This window comes from Gossypium hirsutum, chromosome D03, assembly GCF_007990345.1.
Source record: "Gossypium hirsutum isolate 1008001.06 chromosome D03, Gossypium_hirsutum_v2.1, whole genome shotgun sequence".
Lineage (NCBI taxonomy): Eukaryota > Viridiplantae > Streptophyta > Magnoliopsida > Malvales > Malvaceae > Gossypium > Gossypium hirsutum.
The window spans coordinates 4,289,583-4,313,560 of record NC_053439.1 but is presented as its reverse complement, the minus strand read 5'-3'; the positions used below and the strand labels follow the sequence as shown (position 1 = coordinate 4,313,560).

Below are 23,978 nucleotides of genomic sequence, written 5' to 3'. Positions count from 1 at the left end.
TGAACTTGATTACTACTATATTTTATTGCTTAATGTCATTGTTTTTAGAACTGGATCACATCTGTCAATCATATCAAGAATGGGTTGGGGTATTAGTCCAAAATAAACATTGTTTTTAAAATCGAATTAGATCGATTGATTAGACATATAATCAATTTGGATACCAATTCAGAATAAAGAATTGAATCAATTTGCTCAAAAATCAATTATATCAACCAATTTTCTCTATTCATCGCTAGGTTTTATTTAATGATTCAATTAATTGTAATTTTCGATTAAAAATTTAATTAATTATTTTATTAGGATTTTAATTTAAGTATAATGATAAAGAATTCTAATTTAAAAGAGCTGAGTAAATACTAAATAGTAAATGCATTTATTTTATTAAAATATAAACTTGGTCTCTGGGCATGTTTCAACTAGAGAAGAAGCTGTTGCCCTGCCTTCCTTCTATTGTGCTTCTTCATATTTTGCCTGCACAAGCATAAATACGAAGGAATCACAAATGGGCTTTTGCTCCGAATAGTAATTTCTCTTAAATACTTGCCTAAAATTCATTAATATGCCCATTTCCCGCTTCATTTTCTTTTCCGCCAAGCACCGCTTCGCCCATGCTTCCAATCTTCTTCCAAGGTCACACTCTAATCTCTTTTTCTTTTTCCTTTTTCTCTCTTCCTTTTTGATGTTAGAATAAAAATGGGTTTTCATTTTCGACATTGTATATGCAAACAAAAAAAAAAAGAAAAAAAAAGGGAGAAAGTTATGATCTTTATGCTCTTGAGTTTTCTTTTTAAGTGACATTCTAGAATCTCGTTCAATCCATGATATGTGATATTGTTTTTTAGTCGAATGTTAGTTTAAATTGGTATTAGTCCCGAGTTTGTGAGTTCCTTTTTAATGGTTTTAATGCTAGAATTGTTCTTCATTGAGTATTTTTGTATATATTTCATGTATTTTGACCATGAATGGTGATTTGGGTTTTTGCTGTAATTATCATTTGAACTTTTTTCGTTATGTGAAGCATTCTGTTTATAGGTTTAGTCTTTTAGGCAGTATGAAACAATGCTTAGTATAATTGTTGAAGCTGTAGGTTCTAATGTTTATATGGATATGTAGGTTTGGTTCATCTAAGAGAATTCAATCTTGTGGCTATACCAAATCAGCAAAGAACAATTATTACAAAAAGCCAACTGGTCATCCTGTTGTGAATGTTGAAACACAGGCTTCTCGCTCGTCGGGTGCTTATATTATTGTATGCTGCATTAGCCTATTCGCGATTGCTTGTTTGTATATGAACTTTTTTGTTAGATAATAGAAAGTAGGAACATGTAGCTAACGGTTATGTGGATCCTTATTTTTTGCAGCCACCTATTTTACTAGGATTTGGTGGATTGCTAGCTTTTCTGCATTACAATGACGAGCGAAGAGCAGTTAAAATAGGTACATATTTATCTTCTATTGTTGTTATTGACCAGGAGATGGGAACTAGGTTGTTCGGATATGTACAAACTCCACATTTTCTGTTCTTTCATGTAATGAAGTTTCATAATTTGTTTATGGTTGGTATTTTTCCAAAGCAAAACTATGAGATTTGATGAGACAGGCAATGATTTGCTTGAGCTAATGGTTGGTTGATCATGAGTTTCATATGTATGGTTCAGATGACTTCTTCTGCAGTTGTGCTTAAATACATGTGCTCGAAATTGTTGGGAAGCTTCTGCCAACCAGTTTTGATTCAACTTACTTATTTTTGTTATTGTGCTTCTTTGTTTATGCTCGTACTAAAATGTAACAAGATTTTTTTCCGTTTGTGTAGCATTGTGTTACTAGTTTTCTAAGAAAGGCCCCAATAGGAGGTCTTCAAACAGCTTTATGGCATTTGTTTGTTTTACGATACTTTCTTAAATGGTTAGTAGGTGAGGGAGGTTGACTAAAAGAGAGGCTAATTGAACCAAAATGCTGTCATCGTAGGTCCATTTGATGCTTTCGGAAGTTTCTTTTGGATTACTATGTTTGTCCCATGACTTTGGAATTTCGTGGTAAGGAAATTCTTTAGTGTAGCTCTTCCATTTTATCTGTCTCATGGACGAGTTCGTGACATATCACTACTATGAGAAGTTGGGCATTAGAAGTTGTCTCTATGTATTATATTGTTTGTGGCCATACATAATGAATAGTACGGAATAAGTGTCCAGTTGTGGGATACCTTAAATCTGTCTATAAGAATGAACTTGAGGTCAAAGGTTGCAAAAACCTTTGGAGTCGATAAATCAACAACTGACACAGTGTGCGTTACTAAATTTGTTCGTAGATAGTCTATTGTTTGGTTCTTATTAGGGTGTGTTGCAAAATACATGCATGTATATCTTCATTTACTTGAAGTGATTTGTCTTTACATAATTCAAAAATAATCTTTTGCTTGCATCAATTTGTGTTTTAAAGATCCATCCAAAATTTGTAAGTAATTTTTGGTGTTTAGTCGTATTGCTGATGTAGAAAGGACTCTCTATAAGCATGACTAGTCCTATCTTTAACATGCTTCTTTGTTTATGTTCGGCAGGCAAGGACAGCTATACCGGTAGTGATACTGCAGCAGCTCCAATTATTGGCGGCCCATTCACTTTGGTTAATTCGGAAAATCAGATTGTTAATGAACAGGACTTTCTTGGAAACTGGGTTCTCTTGTACTTTGGCTATACATCGTCTCCTGATATCGGACCTGATCAAGTTCGGATAATGGCAAAGGCTATAGATACATTAGGTATAACCCTTCGACAAAGATTTAGTTATATATATCTGTTAGACTCATAATATTAGTCTTTAACATTCTGCGTTTTATTTGGTTCAAGAATCGAAAGAGAATTTGAAGGTTTTACCTGTATTCGTGACAATTGATCCTCAGCGTGATACTCCAGCGCAACTCCGGGCTTACCTCAAAGGTTCGTACAACTTGTAACTGAATGCATGATGATAATAACCTACTTGTGCTTAAATTACATGTATTGAGCAATTTTACATTCAAAGTGCAGAGTTTGATCCAAGAATAGTGGGATTGGGAGGACCTGTTAGTGCTGTAAGGCAAATGGCACAAGAATATCGTGTTTATTTCAAGAAGGTTGAAGAAGAAGGAGATGATTACCTCGTCGAGTCTTCTCACAGCATGTACGTACCAAACATTAACACTTAGAAATCCCTTTTCTCATTTTATTTTAAATATATATTTAACTCAAGAACCCGATGCAACTTGGTTTTAAATACTTCAGGTATTTGATAGACCCGAAAATGAAGGTTGTAAGATGCTTTGGAGTAGAGTACAATGCTGAACAACTATCAAAGGAAATATTGAAGGAATTGAAGAAACACCAAGTTAATGCTTGAGTAGCACAAAAACTGTTGGCACCAACCCTTACCCTACGATTTTCTCTGGAATAGCTCGATTTTCTCATAGGACAATTCAATTTTTGAATATGAATAGGATGTAGTTCATGAACTTGATTGGCGGAATTGAATTCGAAATCATAAGAAGATTTAAAGATGTTGAGAATTTGGCTGACAAGCTGGTGATCCTTGGTTTAATTTCCTTTTCCCGAGTGTTGTTATTGTGTGAGGCTAAGTGTCTGTTTGGTAAGAGAAAAACTGATGTAAAGAACAAAAGAATGACGTCTCTGTTTCCAGTTTCCAACAAGAACAAATTTTAACTCACAGACACACACATGTATGTCATGTCATGTGAACCTTAATTTAATCTAAATTAAAAAAAAAATTCCCATAAAATGACGAAACTGTAGCTGATGATATGATTAAGAGACCATAATCCCTACTAATCAACAGCCCTCATCAGGTGCTTGATCTACTAGGCATCTCCTGAGAATGTTGTTGATTGGTGCGAAGCTCAGCCGAACAATAGTTCCTAATGGCGGTGAGGTCGAAAGGTAAAGTATCGAATGCCAACCATTGCTCCACTGCGAACATCTGTTGGCTACAAGGGGTATGGATGCCAGTCATGGTGACTTCCACATAATTACAGTACCATCCGTGCTGAGGACCCGTACCGTCTGATGTTAAGTTCATGGCACATACAGGCGAGGCCAAACAACGTCCTCTGCCTGCGAAAATATCCAAGTTTCCACGTTCGTAATAGTCGTGCCCCTCCCCCATTAACCCTCCCCACGCTTCTAGGTTTTCAATCTCGACGTATTCACCTTTGGCATCATAGAGTTTCAAGCTGATGATGGAGTTGGTTCCACCTTTGATGATGGTTCCGGTTCTTATATAGATCGTGTAAACGCAATCTTCGCCTTCCTACATGCACAAAAAAGAGAAGTTAGAGATGTAGATGCGACGGAGATAACGGAGTAACAGTGCAATGGTGGAGGCGTTGAGGGTTACTTACGGAAAGAGCAATGGAGGATAAGGAGAGGAGGAAGAAGAAAGGCAATATCAGCTGCTTCGGGGTCGCCATTGGTACTTTTGAAAGCTTTTTTTTTTTTGTATAAATATGCTTTTAACTTTTGAAAGTTCTTACAAATATGCAATTTATGAATATATATAGCATAAATTAGATTGCAAATTAAGAATAGTGATATAGATCCTAATAATTAGGATTCAACTTTAAATTTGTCAAATGTTATTTTTATATGTGATTATAGAACATGAATATGTGATATAGAGTGTCCTTAGGGAGAGAAGGGGGTCTTTGAAAAGATCAAAAGGAGGATTGTGCAAAATTGGAGGTTTAGGGAGCAAAAAAGATAACAGATTTTATTAACTTTCTTTTTTAAAATATTTTAAAATATATTTCTTATTAATAAATAATTAATTAAATATCATTTTTTATATCACCTAATTTTAATTAATTTTATGAAATGATAAACCATCAATAAAATTTTTTTAATAATATTTTGAAAGCATTTATAAGTAACTAATTTACTAGTGGTTGGTGCCCCTTCTTAGAGAATGCTAAGGGCTATAGGCATTGTTACTAATGACAAGGGTATATGTAATTCTCTCTTAGTGAATATTGTTGGGATCAGTAATAGTATTCGTATTATTGCGCTTCGAGATTATAAGGGATAGGTTGAGGTTTTTTAGAGACTTCTAGCAATAGTTGATTAATCGGTGTTTATCGTTAAGTTGCTTTGATAATGGTGGGATATGATATAATTATAGCCTTTTTTTTTATCTATGTGGTGCATCTTTTTTCAGTGTTTTAATTATTGTTAGTTTGCCTTTCTCTTCTATTGGGCTCTTTTTGCAAATAATGTCATTTGTGAATTAATTTGTACGGTTTTATTTATTGTTTGTGTTATTATGTGTGATTGTTGTTTATGGTTCCTGTTAATTTAAGTATTTTTCTTCAAAAAAAATCGCTTCTTAAATCAAACACCCATTATTATAGACCTATAAATTATAAACCTAATTTGAAGATCCAATCCGATCAATTCCAACTCAAATATGATAAAATTCAATATTTAACTATAAAAAGTCAGCAACCTGAATCTATTTCACTCAAATTCGAATTGACCCAAACTCAAACTAACTTGAACATGAAATGATCAAACCTAAAATGGTTCAAACATGAAAACTTTAAGCCTCAATCTCAAATCATCCAAGTATAAAATGATTTGAACTCAAGATAACTTAATCCAAAAAATTCGAACCTCTGAATTAACTAAACCCCAAAATTATTAATTAAAATAGTTAAAATTCAAAATCATCCAAACCAAAATAACCCAAAAACACTCTAAAATTAACTTTAACTCAAAACCTAGTTGCATTATTCAATTGATAAGATGAACATTATTTTATGTAACTTCTCATCCCTAAATATATATAATATAAGTTGAGGTATAGATAAAAGGGAGAATATTTAGTACAAAAAATGCAATGTGTAACCCAAAGATCACAACACCAAAAACAGAACCCTATTTTTTAGGACCTAAATGTAAAACTAAATTGAATAGAATTTGATATTTGATATTTGAAAAAAATACCAAAAAAAGAAAGAAAAAAATAATGAGTTGTCTTTACCAAATACAAACCTCCGTTCAATCTCAACGCAAAACCAACCACTCAACTTCATAGAAACAAGCAAACCTCCCATGCAAGCCCTAAAAATTACTCCTCTTTTCCCTTTTATCTTTTTCCACCTTTGTCACCCTCCCATTTCTTTCGCACCCCATCTCTCCCATGGAGGATGAGCGGGTCGTCGCGTCTTCCGCCGGGGACCCTCGGTTGCTGTCGTCGACACCCCATGCCCCCACCACCCCCCACAACAATCGCCTCATGAATTTACCTCCCCCTCCAGGCCATCCTTTAGCTACCTACGTTGTTCAAGTCCCTAAGGACCAAATTTACCGAGTACCGCCACCTGAAAACGCTGGTATCGTCGAACGTCACCGTGAAGCTGCTAAGAATAAAGGCAAAAACTCCAAAGGGAAATGCTCTAGGTACTTGATTTGCATCGCCATTGTGTTGCTTGTCATTGGTGTTCTCGTCAGCGGTGCTATAGCGGCTGTTTACTTCATTTTCACCCCTAAAGCTCCTAATTTCACCGTTTCTAAACTCCACGTTAAACAACAAAAACAAGGCAGTCCACCTACGTATGATGTCACGTTGAAAGCTAAGAACCCTAATGAAAAAATGGGTATCCATTATAAATCCGATGAAGACGGTGCCACCCTAACTTTCTGGACTAAAAACCTAGGCTTCGGCGATTTTCCCAGTCTCGAACAAAAACCCGGGGACGATTTGAGCATTTTTGCCATCAAAATCCGTGCCTTGAAAACCAAAGCTGTTCCCCCTAATGTCCAGAAAAGCATTAGCGACAAGAAAACAAAACGTCAAATCTCTTTGAAACTCAAATTCGAATCACCATTGGTGTTTAACGTTTGGTTCTTAAAGCTTTGGAAAAAAGACATGACGGTCAACTGTGCGTTTAGGGTGAGCACGATGGCGCAAGGAACCAAAATTCTGTCCCAAAATTGTAAGACCAAATTGTCTTAAAAACAAAAAAACATCGATACCAAAAAGGTAAACTAATTAATGTTACTGTAATGAAAAGTTTTATAAATTTCATACCATAAGTGGGTTCAACACATTTCATATTTCTGTTTATGTACTAACTTTGTTACAATATTTTGCATTTAGGTACGGCCAAAGACCAGATCGCTCCATGCACAAAAAAAAACCCTCTTTTTTTTCCCTTTATATACTATATATTTTAAATGTCATTAAAGGATTGTACTTTCAAACTTTTTTTTTATTTGGGGCAAGAAAAAAAAAGTTGTGACAACAAACCCGGCTATGCATTATTTTATATTTTGTTTATAAAGGAGGTCGCAACCCGAGATATGAGAACGGGATAGATTTGAGTATTCGAATCTCAAATTGATCGGATATTATGATTATACCTTCTTCATTCTTCCTTTTTCTTCTTTAAGTTTTAAGCATGTAATAGTTTTTATTTTTCTTTTTTTTCCCTTGTAATTAGTACATTGGTATTGATTATATTTGGGATATTTGAGGTGTTTGATACCATGCCATGCTTTGGCTTTCTTAGCCTTTTTACCATGCAATAGGATGAGATATACAATATGAACATCAATAGAAAAGAACTCCTCCATATCTTTTAAATAAGTTATCGAGTTTGTGTTTTTTAAAAGAAAAAATAGTACTAGAGAGTTTATTCCAACTCAATTCAACCTCGAATTTAAAAATTTATTTTCAGACCCGTTTGACTTTCAATATCCACAGATCGAAAATATGGAACAAAACTAAAATATGGTCTCAAGAAAAATAAATTAACAATAATTTATTTTTAATTTTTTGAAGAAAATTACACAAGATATTAATTTGGCAAATGTGGTTCACATTCAAGACCTCAGGAAAAGCTAAATTTTTCGTTATTTAGCATATATTAAAATATTTTACATTAGAATTAAATAAGTAGGAGAAAATGTAGCACTAATTTCATTTAAGAGCCCATCACAATTTGGGCCTGACCATCATGGGTTTGGTTTTAGATGAAAATTAGGCTTCTAAATTTTATCCAATTTTTTTTTTAGTTTGTAAATGGATAGCATAAGCATATTGAGGTCAATTTATATATTTTAAAAAATAAAAATAAAAAAGCATTATTTTTTATATTTATTAATTTTTAAAATTTATATTATATATTTTTAGTGCTTTCAAATATTATTAGATACTCTTTTTTTTTATATATACGTATTATGTAATTAAAATGGGTTGGACTAGCTTTTTGTTTTTATCCAAATTAATTTTGGGTAAAACTACATTTAATGTCGTTAAAATATTAGTAAATTTATGTTTTGGTCACTCAACTTGCCGAACTATTCAATAGTTTTCATTTATTGTTAAAATCATAGTTGTATGGCCGCCTTTTTTGGCACCACCTACATCAATTGAAAACTCTCTTTCCCTTTCTCTACTACAGATTAGTTTAGTTTTTTTTTCCATGAAATAATTTTGAACATCACAAATCTACGAAGCAACATCCAAGCAACTTTCTTTTCTAATATTTAACACTGTCCATTAGATCAATTTGGATCTAAGGTATGTTCTACTTGTCGATAGGTACTAATCCACCATAACAATCTTCAAATTGTGCTTGGAGCTTGCTAGCTGGACTTTTAAAAAAAAGTTTAACAAACCAATTACTTGAATAAAAACTTTCAAATAGTGTAATAACTTAAATGAAAACTTTAGAATAGTTCAGTGACCATTTTGTAACTTTGTTGAAGTTGAGTGACCAAAACGTAAACTTACTAATAATTTAGTGACCTTGTATGTAGTTCACCTATTAATGTTTCAACCTTATATTTTTATTATCGGAAAGAAAAAAGCTTATATTTTTCCAAATTGATACCTGAGTTTGGCTTCAATGTTCACTTTAGTACATGAATTTTTTTTTTCAATTTGATACTTGAGTTTTTTTGTCCCAATTTAAGTACTTGAGTTTAGCTTTAATATTCAATTTGATACTTTAGTTTTTTTGTCCTAATTACATACTTATATTTTTTTACTAAAGCACACATCTCGTACTTTCATTGGGCCACATGATGATATTCTATCAAATTAAAAATTGAAGCTAAACTCAAGTACCAAATTGGGACAAAAAAATCAAGTACCAAATTATATATTAACCCAATTTATCATAACATAGAAAAGGGGTCCTCCTTTTCTTGCAACTGCCAATAATTGAGGGCTTACCAAACAAGATTTCAATCACAGTGAATAGGGTCTACATATTTTGAACATTAAATCATAATAAAATATTTACTTAGAATTCATGCATGATTTACACATAATAAAAATCAGATATGGGTTAAATAATTTTTAGGGTTAATCCATTATTTGATACTTAAATTTAGTTTTAATGTTTAAATTGGTATGTAATTTTTGCTTCAATGTTCACTTTGGTATATAAGTTTTTTTAATTTGATACTAGATTTATTTTGTCCTAATTAAATACCCAAGTTTTACTTTAATGTTCAATTTGATACTCGAGTTTTTTTATCTCAATTAAGCACCTATGTTTTTAATTTTACTAAAGCAATGTATCATACTTTCATTGGGTCACATGATGACATTTGATCTGAATATCAAATTGAATATTAAAATTAAATTCAAATACCAAATTAAACATTAAAACCAAATTCATGTAGCAAATGATATATTAATCCAAATTTTGATGTAGGAAAGGTGTCCTCCTTTTCCTACAACTGCCAATAATTGAGGGTTTACCAAGACTTGGTTTGAATTCAGTTAAGGCGGCACTAATGTGAATGGACTCCACCTTTCCACGTACGAAAGAGCCGGAGTTGCCAAAGAAACCTTTTGGAACCCATGTTAATGTCCCACAGCTAGCTAGCTGTGCCAAAATATCAGTATGTGTGCAGTGAAGTGCATGCATGCATGCATGCATGTATGTGTGTTCTATTATTATTATTTGCATATGAAAACAAAGGCCTCTTAAGTGGATTCCAACTCCTCTTTCAACCAAAGATTCCCCCCGCCCCTTCAACTTTAGTGTGTGGGGTTTGTTTCCCTTTCAAAATCCTAAACCCAACATCATATAAAGGATTTATTCTACCCTTCATCTTTGAAAACCAAGGCAAGAGGCTCTATAACACATTGTAGAACATTGGGGGCAACTGTCCTTTCAATTAATTCCTTTTGGTGGTATAGTGAAGGGAAATGTTTAAATTGAAAGAGATATAACTTGTAAAGCTTACGAGAGAAATATTAATAAAATGCTTAATATTAATTATGTAAATCATGCATACGAGATTTGAATCGGGAAGTAGGTCAAGTACTTACAAATATAGTATCACTCGAACTAATTATTATTATTTGATTTAAAATGTAAATTAAAAATAACAAAGAAAATTGTGCTTTTGGTAAGGTGTGAAGCATGCACATGTTGTTAAAGGAGGAAAGCTTTTATTTTTTTTTTCTATTTTTTTCCAATATTTATCTGATAACTTATCCAGTTATCCTTTTGACTCAGCAGATATACGATTTTAAGTAAAAAATAAAAAATAAAAAATAAAAAATAAAAATAAAAATAAAATAAAAACAGTTATCTGACCCAAAAATGGGGCCAAATCTTCCTTCATCCAATCATGAATGCCTTGATCCATCATCTTATCTCCAATATTACTGTTCCATTTCTAAGGTACAAACCAATTTTCGTTTATTAATTTTACTTTATTTTTAAAAATACATATCATAAATTTAGCCTTAATGCTTGTATTTTGTCAGCTTAATCTGTATTCATTTTTTGGTTAAATTTAATCATTAAACTTTTAAAAGAGTTAAATCGTTTTTCTTTAACGGAAATATTGACTAAAATATTATTTACATCAACAAATAATTCAAAAATGATAAAAATATTTAAAAAATAAAAACAAAAACAAAAAAAAATAAAAACGTAGATAAAAATTAAAGAAAAAAACATGAAATACATATGAATTGCCATACAGGTGGTCATGTTTAAAAATTTAATATTGTAGTTAATATTTCCATTAAAAAAATTAATTTGACTCTTTATAAAAGGTTGATTATCAAATCTACTTTTTTTTTAAAAACAAAAAAACTAAAGGTCAAATTTAACTAGGAAAAGGATCAAATTGATAAAATCTATAAATATTAAAGATTAAATTTATTATTTTTTAATTTTATAATTCTTTGCTAGCATCATATAATGGGAGGGCATTGAAGCATCTTTACCTACATGTTGGAATTTGAGTATCGAGATTTTATTCAGTTAAAATTAGTGATAATTTTGGGTTAAAAAAGAGAATGTCAAAATTCTTGAAAAACTTATGGGAAACAAATTTACATATCCATTTGTATTTGATTTTATAAAGTGGATTCGGTCTGTGGATAAGTAAATTTACTAAAATTCGGTCATAAAATCTTCAAAAAGAAAAAAAAAACATAAAAAAGTTAATTTTCGATTTTGATCCTTATATTATGCTCAAACTTAAGTTTTAGTCTTTCATCAAAAAGTGGTAAATGTATTGGGGAGGTCCCTATTCCTCCCTAGTACTAAGACTCAGATTTCATTTAACCCCTTTCAGTAAAAAAAATAGACAAACTAGTCCCTATATGTTAGATCAAACAACAAACTACTCCTTTCTATTAAAAAATTCATCCATTTCGACTGTTAAAAATTGGTGTGTCTGACGAAATAACTAGACAATTACATGTGGCGTGTCACATTTACCTCATGCTAACATATATGAACCAATTTTTAATGGTAGATTTGGTTGAATTTTTAACAAATGATTAGTTTGCTCTTTGATCTAACGTACATGGATTAATTTGTCCACATTTTTAGTAGAGGGGGCAAAATGCAGTTCGACTCTTAGTACAAAGGCCTCTGTGATATTTTGACCTCAAAAAGTTTATCTCAATTAAAATGATGATGTGAATTATTTTTAAAAGTACTTATTCTAATAATAATAAAAAAGGATAAAGTAACGTTTAGCCCCTGAACTTGGCAGCTTTTCTCACTTAGGTTCCTAAACTTATTTTTGGTCCTTATTAATCTTGGAAAAGAGATGACATGGCCAAGGGCGAAGCCAAAACTTTTTTTGGGGGAGTCGAAACTAAGTGGTATACTTTTACGATAGTAAAAAGTGCACTTTTATTATTTTAATGGCTGTGTCTTTATAATTTTTAAAGAGTTAAATTAAACTTTTATCATTTGGGGGGCAAAGTGCAATATTACCATTACTAATTTAAAATTTTGTAAACTATAAAGGGGCCTAAATGAAATTTTTTTCCATTTTAGAGGGGCCGAAGCCCTTGCCAGCCCTTTGGCTCCACCACTAGACATGGCACAATCTTAAAGTTCCATGTCATTATAACAATCTTAAAGTGTCATGTCATCATACCTTAAGGAAATCCAAGTTCAATGGCTAAATTGAGAAGAACTGCCAAGTTTCGAGGATTAATATGGACAAAAAAAAATAGAGATTAAGTTGAAAAAAGTTGACAAGTTTAAGGAGTAAATATCATTGTATCCTTAAAAAAACCCATACCTTGGGATGAACCAAAAAGAGATTTTTTTCTTCTAATCCGCACTAGTAAGGGTAGTACTAAGGACAAGTAGGTGTCACAAGGCATATATGATAAAATGTACAACGCACCGTTTATATATTTGAGGACTCTTCCTTTCCTTTCTAATGTGGGATTAGTGCACCACTCTTACTTCTTTAGAGCGTTTGGCATGACACATGCCTTGCCCCCCTAGTTTGGTATGGTTACCTTTTAGGACATTGAAAATTGTAAAGTTATAGCTAATAAAATAGTAAAATTTATGTTTTAACCCCTTAAAAAATTTACAATTTAATTTTGCCCTCAATATTAAATCTCTAGCTTCACCCCATCATATTAGCATTATAATCAGGAGAGTTAACAACATTGAGTATTTAGGCTAATTAATAACATTACAAAAAAGGCTAAAGGGTCTTTAAAACTCCTAAACTTTTCCAAAAAATCAATTAAACCCTATACCATTTTTGCACTCAATTGAGCCCATAAGCTAAGCTGTTTTAGGGTTGTTTCTGCCACATGGAACACCAAGATTACGCCACGTGGCAAAATATATTATTGTATATTTAAAATCATGAAAAATTATAAAAAAATATAAAAGTAATAAAAAAATTACGAAATAAAGAATCTTAATTATCTTTTTTTTTTCAAAAAAAATAAAGAGCTAACCTTATGAAAAACCAAAACCATAAATTATCCGACATAAAATAGTTAAGGTGTACGCAGAGTTATAGATTCGTAAGCTTTGTATTTTGTTGAATAAAAAAATACTAGAAACAGATATGAAGACCCAAAGAAATGGGCAATTATATGAGGGTTTTTCAATTTTGCATAAGATCAATAATGGAGGAATATAAAAAGGCAACTAAATTATACATACACTATGTTCTTTGATCCCTCAAAAGATGATAAGCTTTTTCTCCATTCCCTAAAGAAGCCAAAATGGAATTTTTGCTATTTCAAGGCATTGATTTTTCCTCACTCAATTCCTACTTTACTTGGTATTTATCTTTACCATCATTGATTATATATCATAATTTTGTGACTTTAACATTAATTCCATTTTTTAGAGATAATATTACATTAATTTAGATTTCAATTTTTGATATATTAGTTTTTGTCCTTCTATTATGCTCAAAATTTTAATTTGGACCCTATACTTTAATTTAATGTAATTTGATGCATCTACTTTTATAATGTTAATAGTTAATCCAAATAGTTAACTATTTCAGTTAAGATTCTGACGTGGTTTTTTTTTCTTAAAAAATACTACTCCTAACTCATTCTATTGACTTGGGTTAACTAATGATATTATAAAAATAGAAAATAAAATTATAGGGACAAAATCCCAAACTGGGGTAAAGTAGAGGGACCAAAACATAATTTAACCAATTTTGTATATTATTTGAAAACTACTCCTAAACCCAAAACCGCTAAATTGGAGGATATAACACACTTAATCTTGCTTAAACTCAGGAACTCCAAATTATTACAACAGCAATGGGGCCAACTAAGTAAATATATCGTCGACAAATTAAAATGAATCCCACACATAAGCTCTCTCTTTTGAGTTTTTTTCCCTTAAAAGAACATTAATTAACATCAACTAAATTCGTAGATAAATGGATGTCAACCAAAACTTCAAACCAACTCGAGTCTTTTACCGATTAACAGTTGACTATTTAAAATATATTTATTTACATTTATAATACTTTGAAAAACATACCAATTTGCGTTTATGTGATAAAATCTCTTTTGTCCATGTTAGTTAAATTATTGATTTTCATTCGATATTAAATTCTAAAGTATCCAATTATATTATTTAAATCTAAAAATAGAAATATACTCGTATTAAACAAATACACATATGTAACATTAATCCGAAACCATTGCTTTTCTATGCATTAATAGACAAGTTATGAAGCTACAAGACTTAACCCTTTGTACCCCAACTAGTTACAAAGATGTACAAAGCTTTTATAATCATTTCTCTCATCTTAAAACAATAATTTTACTACTTTAATCTCACACCCCCCTTTACAATTTCTTTGCTAGGGTGCACAAATATATACTTCCACTATCTTATTTTCTTCTACATTCTCGACTGAGTTCTTAGAGATAATTCTTTCCATTCAACCAGACGTCGTAAAAAGTCCATGACCTACAAAAATATCCAAAAGAAAAATGAGTTGATCAAAAACCAACTGAACTAAAACTCGTGTTATTACAATAATTCAGAACTTACCTCATCTGGTTCTTGTAATGAATAGGATGCATTAGTGTCCTTGGGGAACTTGGATACAAGAATACCAAAACCTTGGCCTCTGTCCCTCAATATCTAAAAATGGAAATCAGACGTATTAACCTAAAATATCCACTGGGTTTCATAGGAAAAAAAAGTGCTTATTCATTGTATACCTTGAATGCATCTTCATCGGTCCGATCATCTCCGATATAAACGGGAAAGACATCGGTACAGTTAGCAAATCCTATAACACAAAAACACATTCACAACAATTAAGTAGTGATTAAAATATTTATTAGTGATCAGAGAATATCATGTTATTGTGTTCTATTTTTCTAGCATTACCAAATTTTTAATAAAGTAATGCCTTCTTGCCATGGCTGCTGTTTACTTTAAAAACTTTATGGATTTAGAAATATGATTAAGTAATATGAACACGCAGACACGAAGTGCACACGATTTTCAGGATCAAAGAACGTGTAATAAAAAATAATAATTTGGACAACTTTTTAAAGTAGAGAAAGAATGGAGAACTTACCAAGAGATTCTAACAAAAATTCAAGGGCTTTCCCTTTGTCCCATTTGATTGTAGGACGGATTTCCAAAACCTGCATGTTACGAAAAACAAATATAAGATATCAGTTTCGTAATTCATTGATAGACGTGTATGAACTTGTACTCGGTTAACACCAAATGGCTCACCTTTCGGCCTTGAGTTAGCCGAAGCTTGGGGTAGTCTTTTAAAACAGACTTCACTTGTTGTGCCAATTCACTCCATTTCTGTATTTTAAAACACAGCAAACAATCAGATGGTGGTACTGGTAATAAAGTTCAGTGATTTGTGATTTGCTGTTTTTCTTTTATTACCTTTTCATCAACACAACGGAAGTGTACTGAGAGACAAAACTTGTTGTTCTCCACTTTAGCACCTGGTGTTGATTTTGTAGTTTCAACCAACTGTTTATAAACCTCATCAATCATGGGAAGAAATTCACTAGCTGGTTGGAAAAGAACAGATTCAGTATCCTGTAAGAGTAACAAAGCAAGGTCAAAAAAATGTGGTTGGTTTCCAGTTTAACGCAATTGGTTCATGCAATAACGTGTACGACTTGACTCACTTTGTTAGATTTGGAACCTTTTTCAGGGCCTTTAATGTCCATGCCATGGCTTCCAGCATAGTATAGCTCAGCTAATTTGACAAAATTATACACCTTGTCCCTGCATCTGCCACTCACTATAGCTGTAGGGAAACATTTGGCTAGCTTTCTCACTGTCTTTCTCATCTGGTGTAATACAAAAAAAAAAAAAAAGGGAAATCAATGCTAAAAACAGCACAGGGAAAGTAGTCACTCGTCATATTAACAAACAGCTAACCTTCTTAGACATGAAAGCCCGATCTGGATCGGCTACGATTGGTGAAAGAGTGCCATCGTAATCAAGAAACATTACGATTTGTTTCCCTTTTGATGCATCGATTATCTGTTCGAACATATCTAGTGCTGATGGATGGTTTAGCTGAACAATTTAATCCAAAAAGGAAAAAGAAAATCAGAATCTTTATGAAAGGAAAAAAAAAGAAAAGAAAAAGAAAACCCATTTGAACTTACATTCCAGGAACCTTGATCATCAGCAATGGACGGTGCTGATTTCATATGAGTTGGAGAAGAAGCTCTCATGGAATCGACCCATGAATTAACTCTAGCTCCGGCATTGATTTCAAGGTTTTGAAGCAATTTCTTTCTGGAAATGGATATAAAACCAGGTGGTGCCGGTGGTTTCTGTGCTGATTTTGGATCAGAGACCATGTTTTGACCGGCGGCGATGTTCTTTGGTCTTTCTTCAATGAAACTCACTGCAATAAATAAGAACAAACCCAACATTCAAAACATTTTTAGTAAAGGTAAGATACCTTAAAAACCGAAGCACACATGTTTTGTTTTTTGTTTTCCCACTCCCCACCACCAAAAAAAAAAAACCCGAACTTACCCATTTTTGGAAATTAAGGTAATTAAAAGAAAATCTCAAAACCCAACAAGTGTTTGGTTGTTAATGTTAATGTAAGAGGAGAGAGTTCAAAATTCCAACCAGAGGAATTTACAGAGTACTCTGCTTTTTTTTCTTTTTTTTTTTTGAAACCCAAAGATTAAGGAACTGAAACAACAAAAAAAGAAGAACCCAAAGATTCGTGAAAAACAAGGAAAAAATGAAGGGAAAATATATGGAAGAGAGGAAGAGTGAAGGGAATGTATGTGAGTGAGACATGGAGGAGTTGAAGCTGGTTTTTATAAGCCAAAAAAAAAAAACCAGACATAAACGGACGACAACGAAACTCTTAGAAATATGTGGGACCCATCCTAGTTGTTGATTTTGGGGCCCATATTACAGAGAGAGAGAGAGCTGGTTTTTTTTTTCTGAGGAAGGTAATTAATCTGCTTTTTTTTAATTGGCTGCTAGTGGTCAAGCCACGTGGAAGACATTGGTTGGGATGATACACATGATGTGGGTTTCTGACACGTGGATAACCAAGTCACATGTTAGACCCACTGGATTATGGGAGATGTATTTTACTATTTTTGTTTTAATTGGATCCTATTTGGGTGGATTTTGGATCCACCAGCGACCAACTTGTCTTGAAATGTTAAAATTGAAATTATGGAGCTTTACCATGAAATTTCTTCATTTTTTTCCTCGGGAGTAGGGAGAGAGAGTGTGTGTTAGGGATTGAAAAAACATTCGATCCACTTCCACATAACTCGATTTGCTAGTATTAAACATTTTTTTTTGAAATTAAGTGTCAAGGTGGGACTGGACATATTGAGATTGAATCGAGTTTCGAAAAAAACCCATCTAATCTCCTCCTATGTAAATTACTCAAATACTCTTATATAATATTTGTTTAAAATATGCGATAATGACAAATAAATATTGAGTAAAGTGGTAAGGTAGATTTCATTTTTTATGAGAAAATAAAAGTTTTAGCGTTGAATATGATATTATTGAGAAGGAGAGTTGAAAACAAACTCTAAATATAAATAGTAAAATAAACATTGAGTATATATAAAAAATATATTAATATTTACTCTAATATACCTAGAAAAGAATTAATAAAAAATTAACAAATATTCTTCCATTGTGATGAAAATATTTAAAAATTTAAAAGATGTGATATATCAAGTCGGGCTAAAAATCAGGTATATCTTTGGTTTTTTAGGTTAAGTAAATTAATATCTAATTCAAGATATGAATATTTCAGGAAATACATCCTATTGCCATCCCTAAACTTATAGTATGCTATAATCAAGTCATAACTAAATTCAGAATCGAGAAAATTTTAAAATTTTGTTTGAGGGACATCAATTTTTTTTATAAACATATAATAAATTTATAATGTATACATGATTGGGGGGCATTTGCTATTTCAATGCCCCTTGTATGCAAATGCAAAACTAACAACTTAAAGACAAAACCCACCCTGTTAAGCAAAACCAGCTGCGAACAGTACACTGAATGATGAATATATTTCTGGCCTTTCAAAGTTGATAAAAGTCAATTTCCTCAATTTTTTTTTCTATAAAGGATCATGAAATTTACATGAATTTTTATTCAATTATATGTTAATTCATTGTGGGGTAACTTGTAAAAATTGATATATTTACTATAAACCTAACCCTTATTTATAGGCCAATACTTGGCATGTTTGGTCCCATCCCTGAACCTTATTTGTTGACCAAATTATCATCAAATTCTATTACTTCTTGTTTTGCTTATATACGCATATGGCATAGTGGGATATCAAGTGTCCAGTACAAATGGACTAAGAACAAATTTAAACAAAGCCGGTTAATTTGGACTAAAATTTACGTATGACATCAACATATGAAGAGATTTTGAAACTCACACATATAATTGTACATGATACTCCAATTTTGTTTATTATTAATCGATAATATTTATGTTTACGATAAATTAATCTTTTGATAAAACATGGTTTATTTAGCCTTGACTTATATAGAGTAGTAGTTAAAGTTTTTGTTAAACGAGTTCCGTGAGAACTTATCCCCACCCAACAATATTGTATAGCAAAAAAATGATTTGTTCAAATTGTTGTTTTACTATTGAATTATCAGTATTTTTAATCCACGAATAAAAGTAAAGAAAGTATCAATCTATCATATTTTCATTTATTTTTGAATATGTTTGAACACTTTTATTAAATATTATTTATTTTTAGCTAAATGTTATTCGTATTGTTTTTTTCTTTATGGAGTTTGTATGAATCAACCAAGACAATTTTCTATGTCAAGTGACATTTATTGAATATGATATCTAAAGATTCAATTTGATTGACGGGTTTAGATGAACGGCGTGTTTATTTGTGATTAATGTAAAAATAGCAATGACGTTGAGATTAAATACTATAATGACACTATAATGTGAGATAAAAAATATAAACTAAACGCATCACACTACACACTACACCGTACCGCTCATATAAACCAGCCCTTGATCTCGAGTTTTATTAGGCTTCTATGCGGATACAACGAAAATAGAGGGGAAAAAATAATTAACTTAAACACGGTTTTCCATAATTTGCAGTAATTGTAGCCTTAAAATGTACTGGACCCTATCCATCATACAATAGCCACCTGGCAATATTAAGAGTTTTTTTTTCTTATGCTAACATTATCATTTGTTATTTTAAATGCAATAATTTCTGGATGAGTTATCTTATTTATATTTACTTTAAAAATATTTGAAGATATTTTATTATTTTATATTTTATAATAAAATTTGAATTTAAAACATTATGAATAACACTATCATTTCAGTCGTAAATGTATTATAATCTAATATATATTAATACATTAAATACATTTGGTAATTAACATAAGCCCTATTTGGTAATTGACTGATAGCTAATAATAGTTGATTGCAGTAATTGGTTTGACCAATTGATTCTATTAACTATTTATTTAAAAGTGTTTAGTAAAATTTAGTTGATAGCTGAAAGCTAATATGTGTAAAATGACAAATAAGGGCATGACATGTTTTATTGTTAAGTATTTATTTGTTTATAATACTTTAGTCTTTATTGGGTGAAATTATTGAAATAAAACACTATTATCAAGGAATTAAAACATCCATTAGGGAGATTAATTAGTGAATATTTTTGAAATTTTAAATAAATAAATTTCTTAAGTTCCTTATTTGCAAATGTTAACCTTGTGGAAATTGATAAATATTAATCGTGTATCAATGTAATCATTTTACGCAAGTAAATTGAAAATAAATTATGAGTACATAAATATTCAAGGGTGAATGAGCTCGATTGAAAATTTCTCACGGCAATGTTGATTTTTGTATATTTACAGTGGAGTTTTTTTTTTGAGATTTACTTTAGACTTTGGAGGTGAAAGTGGAAATGGGAGAATGAAAACTACTGATATCTTCGCACCCCCATTTCGTTTTAGAGCATATGACAAAGAGAGTAATTTTTGAGTAAACATGGTCAAATATGTCATTTTACATATCTCATTCCCAATCAACTGTTAAAAAAAAGTTGGTTATCCCAATGTTTTTTGCTTTGGAGGTTTTAGCTCAAGAAGTTCTTGCAAGTCTTCATTCATCAAACACTACAATAAGAGGATTTGACTACCCAATCTTCTATCTGCGCTTCAATCAACTAAAAAAAATCCAAAACTTTATTTACCAAGCACCCCATAATATTTAAACATAAACCCTACTTACCTTGTCTAATGTACACAATCTCTCAAGAAAAAAATAGTAAAAATAAATTATCATATCTTAAGACAAAATTAGTAAGGATATGAAAAGAACATTAACAGCGTTACATCCAGATTAATTTAACCTTAAATTTTGAATTGATGTTAATGTAAAAAACTTATATAATAATGTTAAAGAAATAATACTGTTTTTTTTTTTTAAAAAAAGGAAAAATAATTGCATAGGGTCAATTGACCATTCCTAGAAAACAGTGGTTGGACATGTCGGGTTCATATCAATTTGTTTTATAGTTTATTCTGACTTCCTCGTATCTTTTGTAGTAGAAAAAACCCACAAGCATTAGTCAACTAAAGATTACTTGCATGCCAAGTTTACGTGTCATAATAATTAATATAAACAATACTGTACCAACTTGATACTATCCACATGTATTAGGCTTTTATAATTAAAGGTAGGATACAATATTTCTTAACAAATTAAATTATATATTTTTATATAGATTGGATTATGAAAAAATTGCAGTAAATATATTTATTAAAATTTTATATAAAAATTAAATAAATTTTTAGTTGAAACATAATGTTAAATGATTGAAATTTATTGTGTCGTAGGTTAAAATCTTATTATTATTGAGTTTTTTATTAAATTAATATTACTTAATTTGCATATAAAAAGATATTTTGATAATTTTTTAAATGAATTGACATTGAATTGTCTCATGACATTAATTCAATCACAACTTTAATGTAAGTAAGATTCGAACTAAGTTGGGTATTTTAAGATCTCATGGAAAAATACCACGTGTGGGGTTTTCGATCCAGATTTTATTATTGTTTAAGTTCGGATAATTTTTCAAGTATTAATCCAATTATACTTTATATCGGTTAATTCTGATTATAATTATTTGATATTCTAGAGATTATTTGAATCTATATTATGTTGAATACAAAAGATTCTTATATTACATGGTATTCGTCGGGTTTAGGAAATTTCACATGCAAAAGGCTGGGTTTTTTGTATTATATAATTGGAAATATTTTAGACAACTTTCGGTCAAATAAAATACACTTTAATTAATTTTGTAGATACCTTAGAAGATGCAAAATGCAATAAAAGCCCTAAAGAAATAATTTCTTAATATTCTCAAAAAAGTGTAATCCCGTGTTCGTTGCCTGAACTTGCGCTTTTCTTTATCATTAATTATTAATTTTTTTCTTAATTAAGTAGTATTATTTTTTTGGTGAATTATAATAATAGGATAAAATCCGAATAACAAATGTGATTAGTGCAACTCGAACCTAGACCATACTTGAGACGACGAACACCCTTAACTATTAAACCGCCACGATATTGTTTTCCATTTTCCTTGTAATTTCGCTTTGCTAATATGACCAAATAAATGCGTCATTATAAGTGGAAAAAGAATCCAATTCCATTTTTACGAGTCTTCGTAGAATATTTAGCTTTAAATTAATTTGATTACGTATTTATTGTAAGCTTGTGCTAATCAACCTGGTTAATACGAAAGTAATTGGAAGTTTCGTCATCCCAAAAGTGTTAATATAAAAATATCTATATATATATCATTTTTTTTCCAAATCGTTTGTTTTTTTTTTTGTTTTGTCCGGCGGCGGTGCTAACCTTCGAGTTAGTTATTACCTGCCTTTTTCTCCTACCAATCAATCCTCTCTTTCTTTCTTCTTCCCATTCACTCTTTGTACCTTCTTTCTTTTCAGTTTGCAGATCTATTTTGTGAGTATTATTATTGTCTTCACAAATTGTGATGAACAATAACGATGCCTATCATTGCTGAAACACCATTGACCACCAACAGTTTCTTTTAGAAAGTGGGTGGCTCTTCGTTGACTTCTTAATCTGTTTCTGTTTTGAGAGTATTTCAGAATAATAAATAATTTCATAAGTCGATTTGGACTCGTATTGTCTTAAGTTTATATGTTTTTTTTTGTTTGTTTTTCTATTGTTTAAAAGTCTCAATTTTAGAAGTTTTTGTCTACTGGTTTTTAGTCTTGCTTTTACGAGTGATTTTAGAACTAATTTTTTCATCGTCTCTAATTTGGTGGATGCTCGGTTCTTTTTCCAATTTATGTATGCCGCTTTGGATCATCCGGGGCTGATTTCCTTATTGTATTAAGTGCTTGCAATCACTCCAAATATGTTCTGCTTGAGTTGTGATAGAGCCAATTGTCAAAGTGTCATAATGTTTTATTGATACTGAGGTCGAAGCCTTTGTTATGTTGATTGGAACTTATCTTTCACTGCTTACAATAGGTGTGTTTGTTATCCTCCTAAATTATATCGTCTCTTTTAAAAAATATATTTGGAAATACTAATATTAGTATTTCATATTGGTTTGAATTGAATTTGATATTAGATTTACTTTTTATCTTTTATTTAAATAAATTGGAACAAATTATTATTATTACCTTTTGAATGGTTGGGTTTCCTCGAAATTAAGTTAGAGTACTATAAACAAATTCAACAACTGAATCCTCCCATAAAGTCATGTCTTAAAAGTCTTGATACCAACATTACCACTATTGATTAAAATTTAAACTAATGTTTGAATTTAGAATATGCAGTTCTAGAACTCGCATAAATGCCAGCTGAAAATTAACAAATATTTATTCTCTTACAAATATAATAAAAATCCTCAATGAATCTGAACAAAATATAATTTTAATAAAATTTAGAATATATTATGATAGATTTATTCCGAAATAAGTTCTGAAAATAAAATATCGCACATGATAATTATGTATAATAAGATTCACATGACAAAAGTATTCATTGACTTCAAACATATTTTATCTTTAGCATCATAATTCACATTAATGTGTTAGATTAACGTTCATTGTATCATTTAATCTATAGCTTTAACGTAAAAAGATTTGAGTTTTGACTTCAAATTCATGTTCTCTTTAATTTTTAGGATGAGATTTTGAATTAGGGTGGTCCAAGAACAGCTTTATTCCTTGGTTAAAGTTGAATTTGTATAATAATGTGCCTTTAATGGTTTGATTCCGATTATTATATGTAAGGCCCAATTTTATGCCCAGGCCCGAATATTAAAACAATATAAACAACAGTCCAATTATAAAGGAAAATAACAAGCCCAATGTAGCCCATGGCCCGAAACAAAAATTAAAACCCAGCCCAGACAGCATTAACATTTTCGGCAGAAAGATGCCCCCAAACCCTAGCGCCGCATGCCTCGCGTGGCCTCCTCGTCTGCCACGCCCAGCTCTCCATGCCACCATGTCGGCCACCTGCTCCTCTGTACCACCATGCCTCTGTCACCTCCATTGTGCCCATCCCATGCAAAGAGACAGAACATAAAACAGGATGAAAATGGGTTATAAAAACCCGAATCAAAATTGTATCT

General features: G+C 31.1%; 4 protein-coding genes across 4 annotated transcripts; 2 read left to right on the top strand and 2 right to left on the bottom strand.

Annotated features, from left to right (window-relative positions):
• Positions 1 to 368: 368 nt before the first annotated feature.
• LOC107950466 (protein SCO1 homolog 2, mitochondrial) lies at positions 369 to 3,535 on the top strand. Its single transcript, XM_016885313.2, has 7 exons — positions 369 to 633; positions 1,117 to 1,252; positions 1,365 to 1,440; positions 2,561 to 2,761; positions 2,850 to 2,939; positions 3,030 to 3,162; positions 3,264 to 3,535. The coding sequence occupies exons 1-7, from the start codon at positions 563 to 565 to the stop codon at positions 3,376 to 3,378; spliced, it is 822 nt and encodes a 273-aa protein (XP_016740802.1). The 5' UTR covers positions 369 to 562; the 3' UTR covers positions 3,379 to 3,535.
• A 107-nt stretch (positions 3,536 to 3,642) lies between these two features.
• LOC107950467 (PLAT domain-containing protein 3) lies at positions 3,643 to 4,560 on the bottom strand. The gene is made up of 2 exons (XM_016885314.2): positions 4,394 to 4,560; positions 3,643 to 4,302 (listed from the first exon to the last, which is right to left on the bottom strand). The coding sequence occupies exons 1-2, from the start codon at positions 4,460 to 4,462 to the stop codon at positions 3,838 to 3,840; spliced, it is 534 nt and encodes a 177-aa protein (XP_016740803.1). The 5' UTR covers positions 4,463 to 4,560; the 3' UTR covers positions 3,643 to 3,837.
• A 1,443-nt stretch (positions 4,561 to 6,003) lies between these two features.
• Positions 6,004 to 7,424, top strand: LOC107950905 (NDR1/HIN1-like protein 13). The gene is made up of 2 exons (XM_016885817.2): positions 6,004 to 7,032; positions 7,150 to 7,424. Exon 1 carries the CDS (start codon positions 6,190 to 6,192, stop codon positions 7,003 to 7,005), a length of 816 nt encoding a protein of 271 aa, XP_016741306.1. The 5' UTR covers positions 6,004 to 6,189; the 3' UTR covers positions 7,006 to 7,032; positions 7,150 to 7,424.
• A 7,036-nt stretch (positions 7,425 to 14,460) lies between these two features.
• Positions 14,461 to 17,083, bottom strand: LOC107950469 (probable trehalose-phosphate phosphatase J). Its single transcript, XM_041089642.1, has 10 exons — positions 16,817 to 17,083; positions 16,438 to 16,682; positions 16,205 to 16,345; positions 15,949 to 16,113; positions 15,698 to 15,856; positions 15,533 to 15,610; positions 15,369 to 15,438; positions 15,004 to 15,074; positions 14,831 to 14,923; positions 14,461 to 14,746 (listed from the first exon to the last, which is right to left on the bottom strand). The coding sequence occupies exons 1-10, from the start codon at positions 16,818 to 16,820 to the stop codon at positions 14,678 to 14,680; spliced, it is 1,095 nt and encodes a 364-aa protein (XP_040945576.1). The 5' UTR covers positions 16,821 to 17,083; the 3' UTR covers positions 14,461 to 14,677.
• Positions 17,084 to 23,978: the final 6,895 nt, after the last annotated feature.

What these genes read in the sequence shown, in the direction of transcription:
- LOC107950467 (XM_016885314.2), bottom strand. Translation starts at nt 4,462, where the DNA reads ATGGCGACCCCGAAGCAGCTGATATTGCCTTTCTTCTTCCTCCTCTCC. An exon ending in TATCCTCCATTGCTCTTTCC is followed by an intron (nt 4,303 to 4,393) that starts GTAAGTAACCCT and finishes TTGTGCATGTAG; the next exon opens with GAAGGCGAAGATTGCGTTTA.
- LOC107950469 (XM_041089642.1), bottom strand. An exon ending in AAGGTTCCAAATCTAACAAA is followed by an intron (nt 15,857 to 15,948) that starts GTGAGTCAAGTC and finishes TTACTCTTACAG; the next exon opens with GATACTGAATCTGTTCTTTT. An exon ending in CATTACAAGAACCAGATGAG is followed by an intron (nt 14,747 to 14,830) that starts GTAAGTTCTGAA and finishes ATATTTTTGTAG; the next exon opens with GTCATGGACTTTTTACGACG.
- LOC107950905 (XM_016885817.2), top strand. Translation starts at nt 6,190, where the DNA reads ATGGAGGATGAGCGGGTCGTCGCGTCTTCCGCCGGGGACCCTCGGTTG.
- LOC107950466 (XM_016885313.2), top strand. Translation starts at nt 563, where the DNA reads ATGCCCATTTCCCGCTTCATTTTCTTTTCCGCCAAGCACCGCTTCGCC. An exon ending in GCGAAGAGCAGTTAAAATAG is followed by an intron (nt 1,441 to 2,560) that starts GTACATATTTAT and finishes TATGTTCGGCAG; the next exon opens with GCAAGGACAGCTATACCGGT. An exon ending in GTCGAGTCTTCTCACAGCAT is followed by an intron (nt 3,163 to 3,263) that starts GTACGTACCAAA and finishes TAAATACTTCAG; the next exon opens with GTATTTGATAGACCCGAAAA.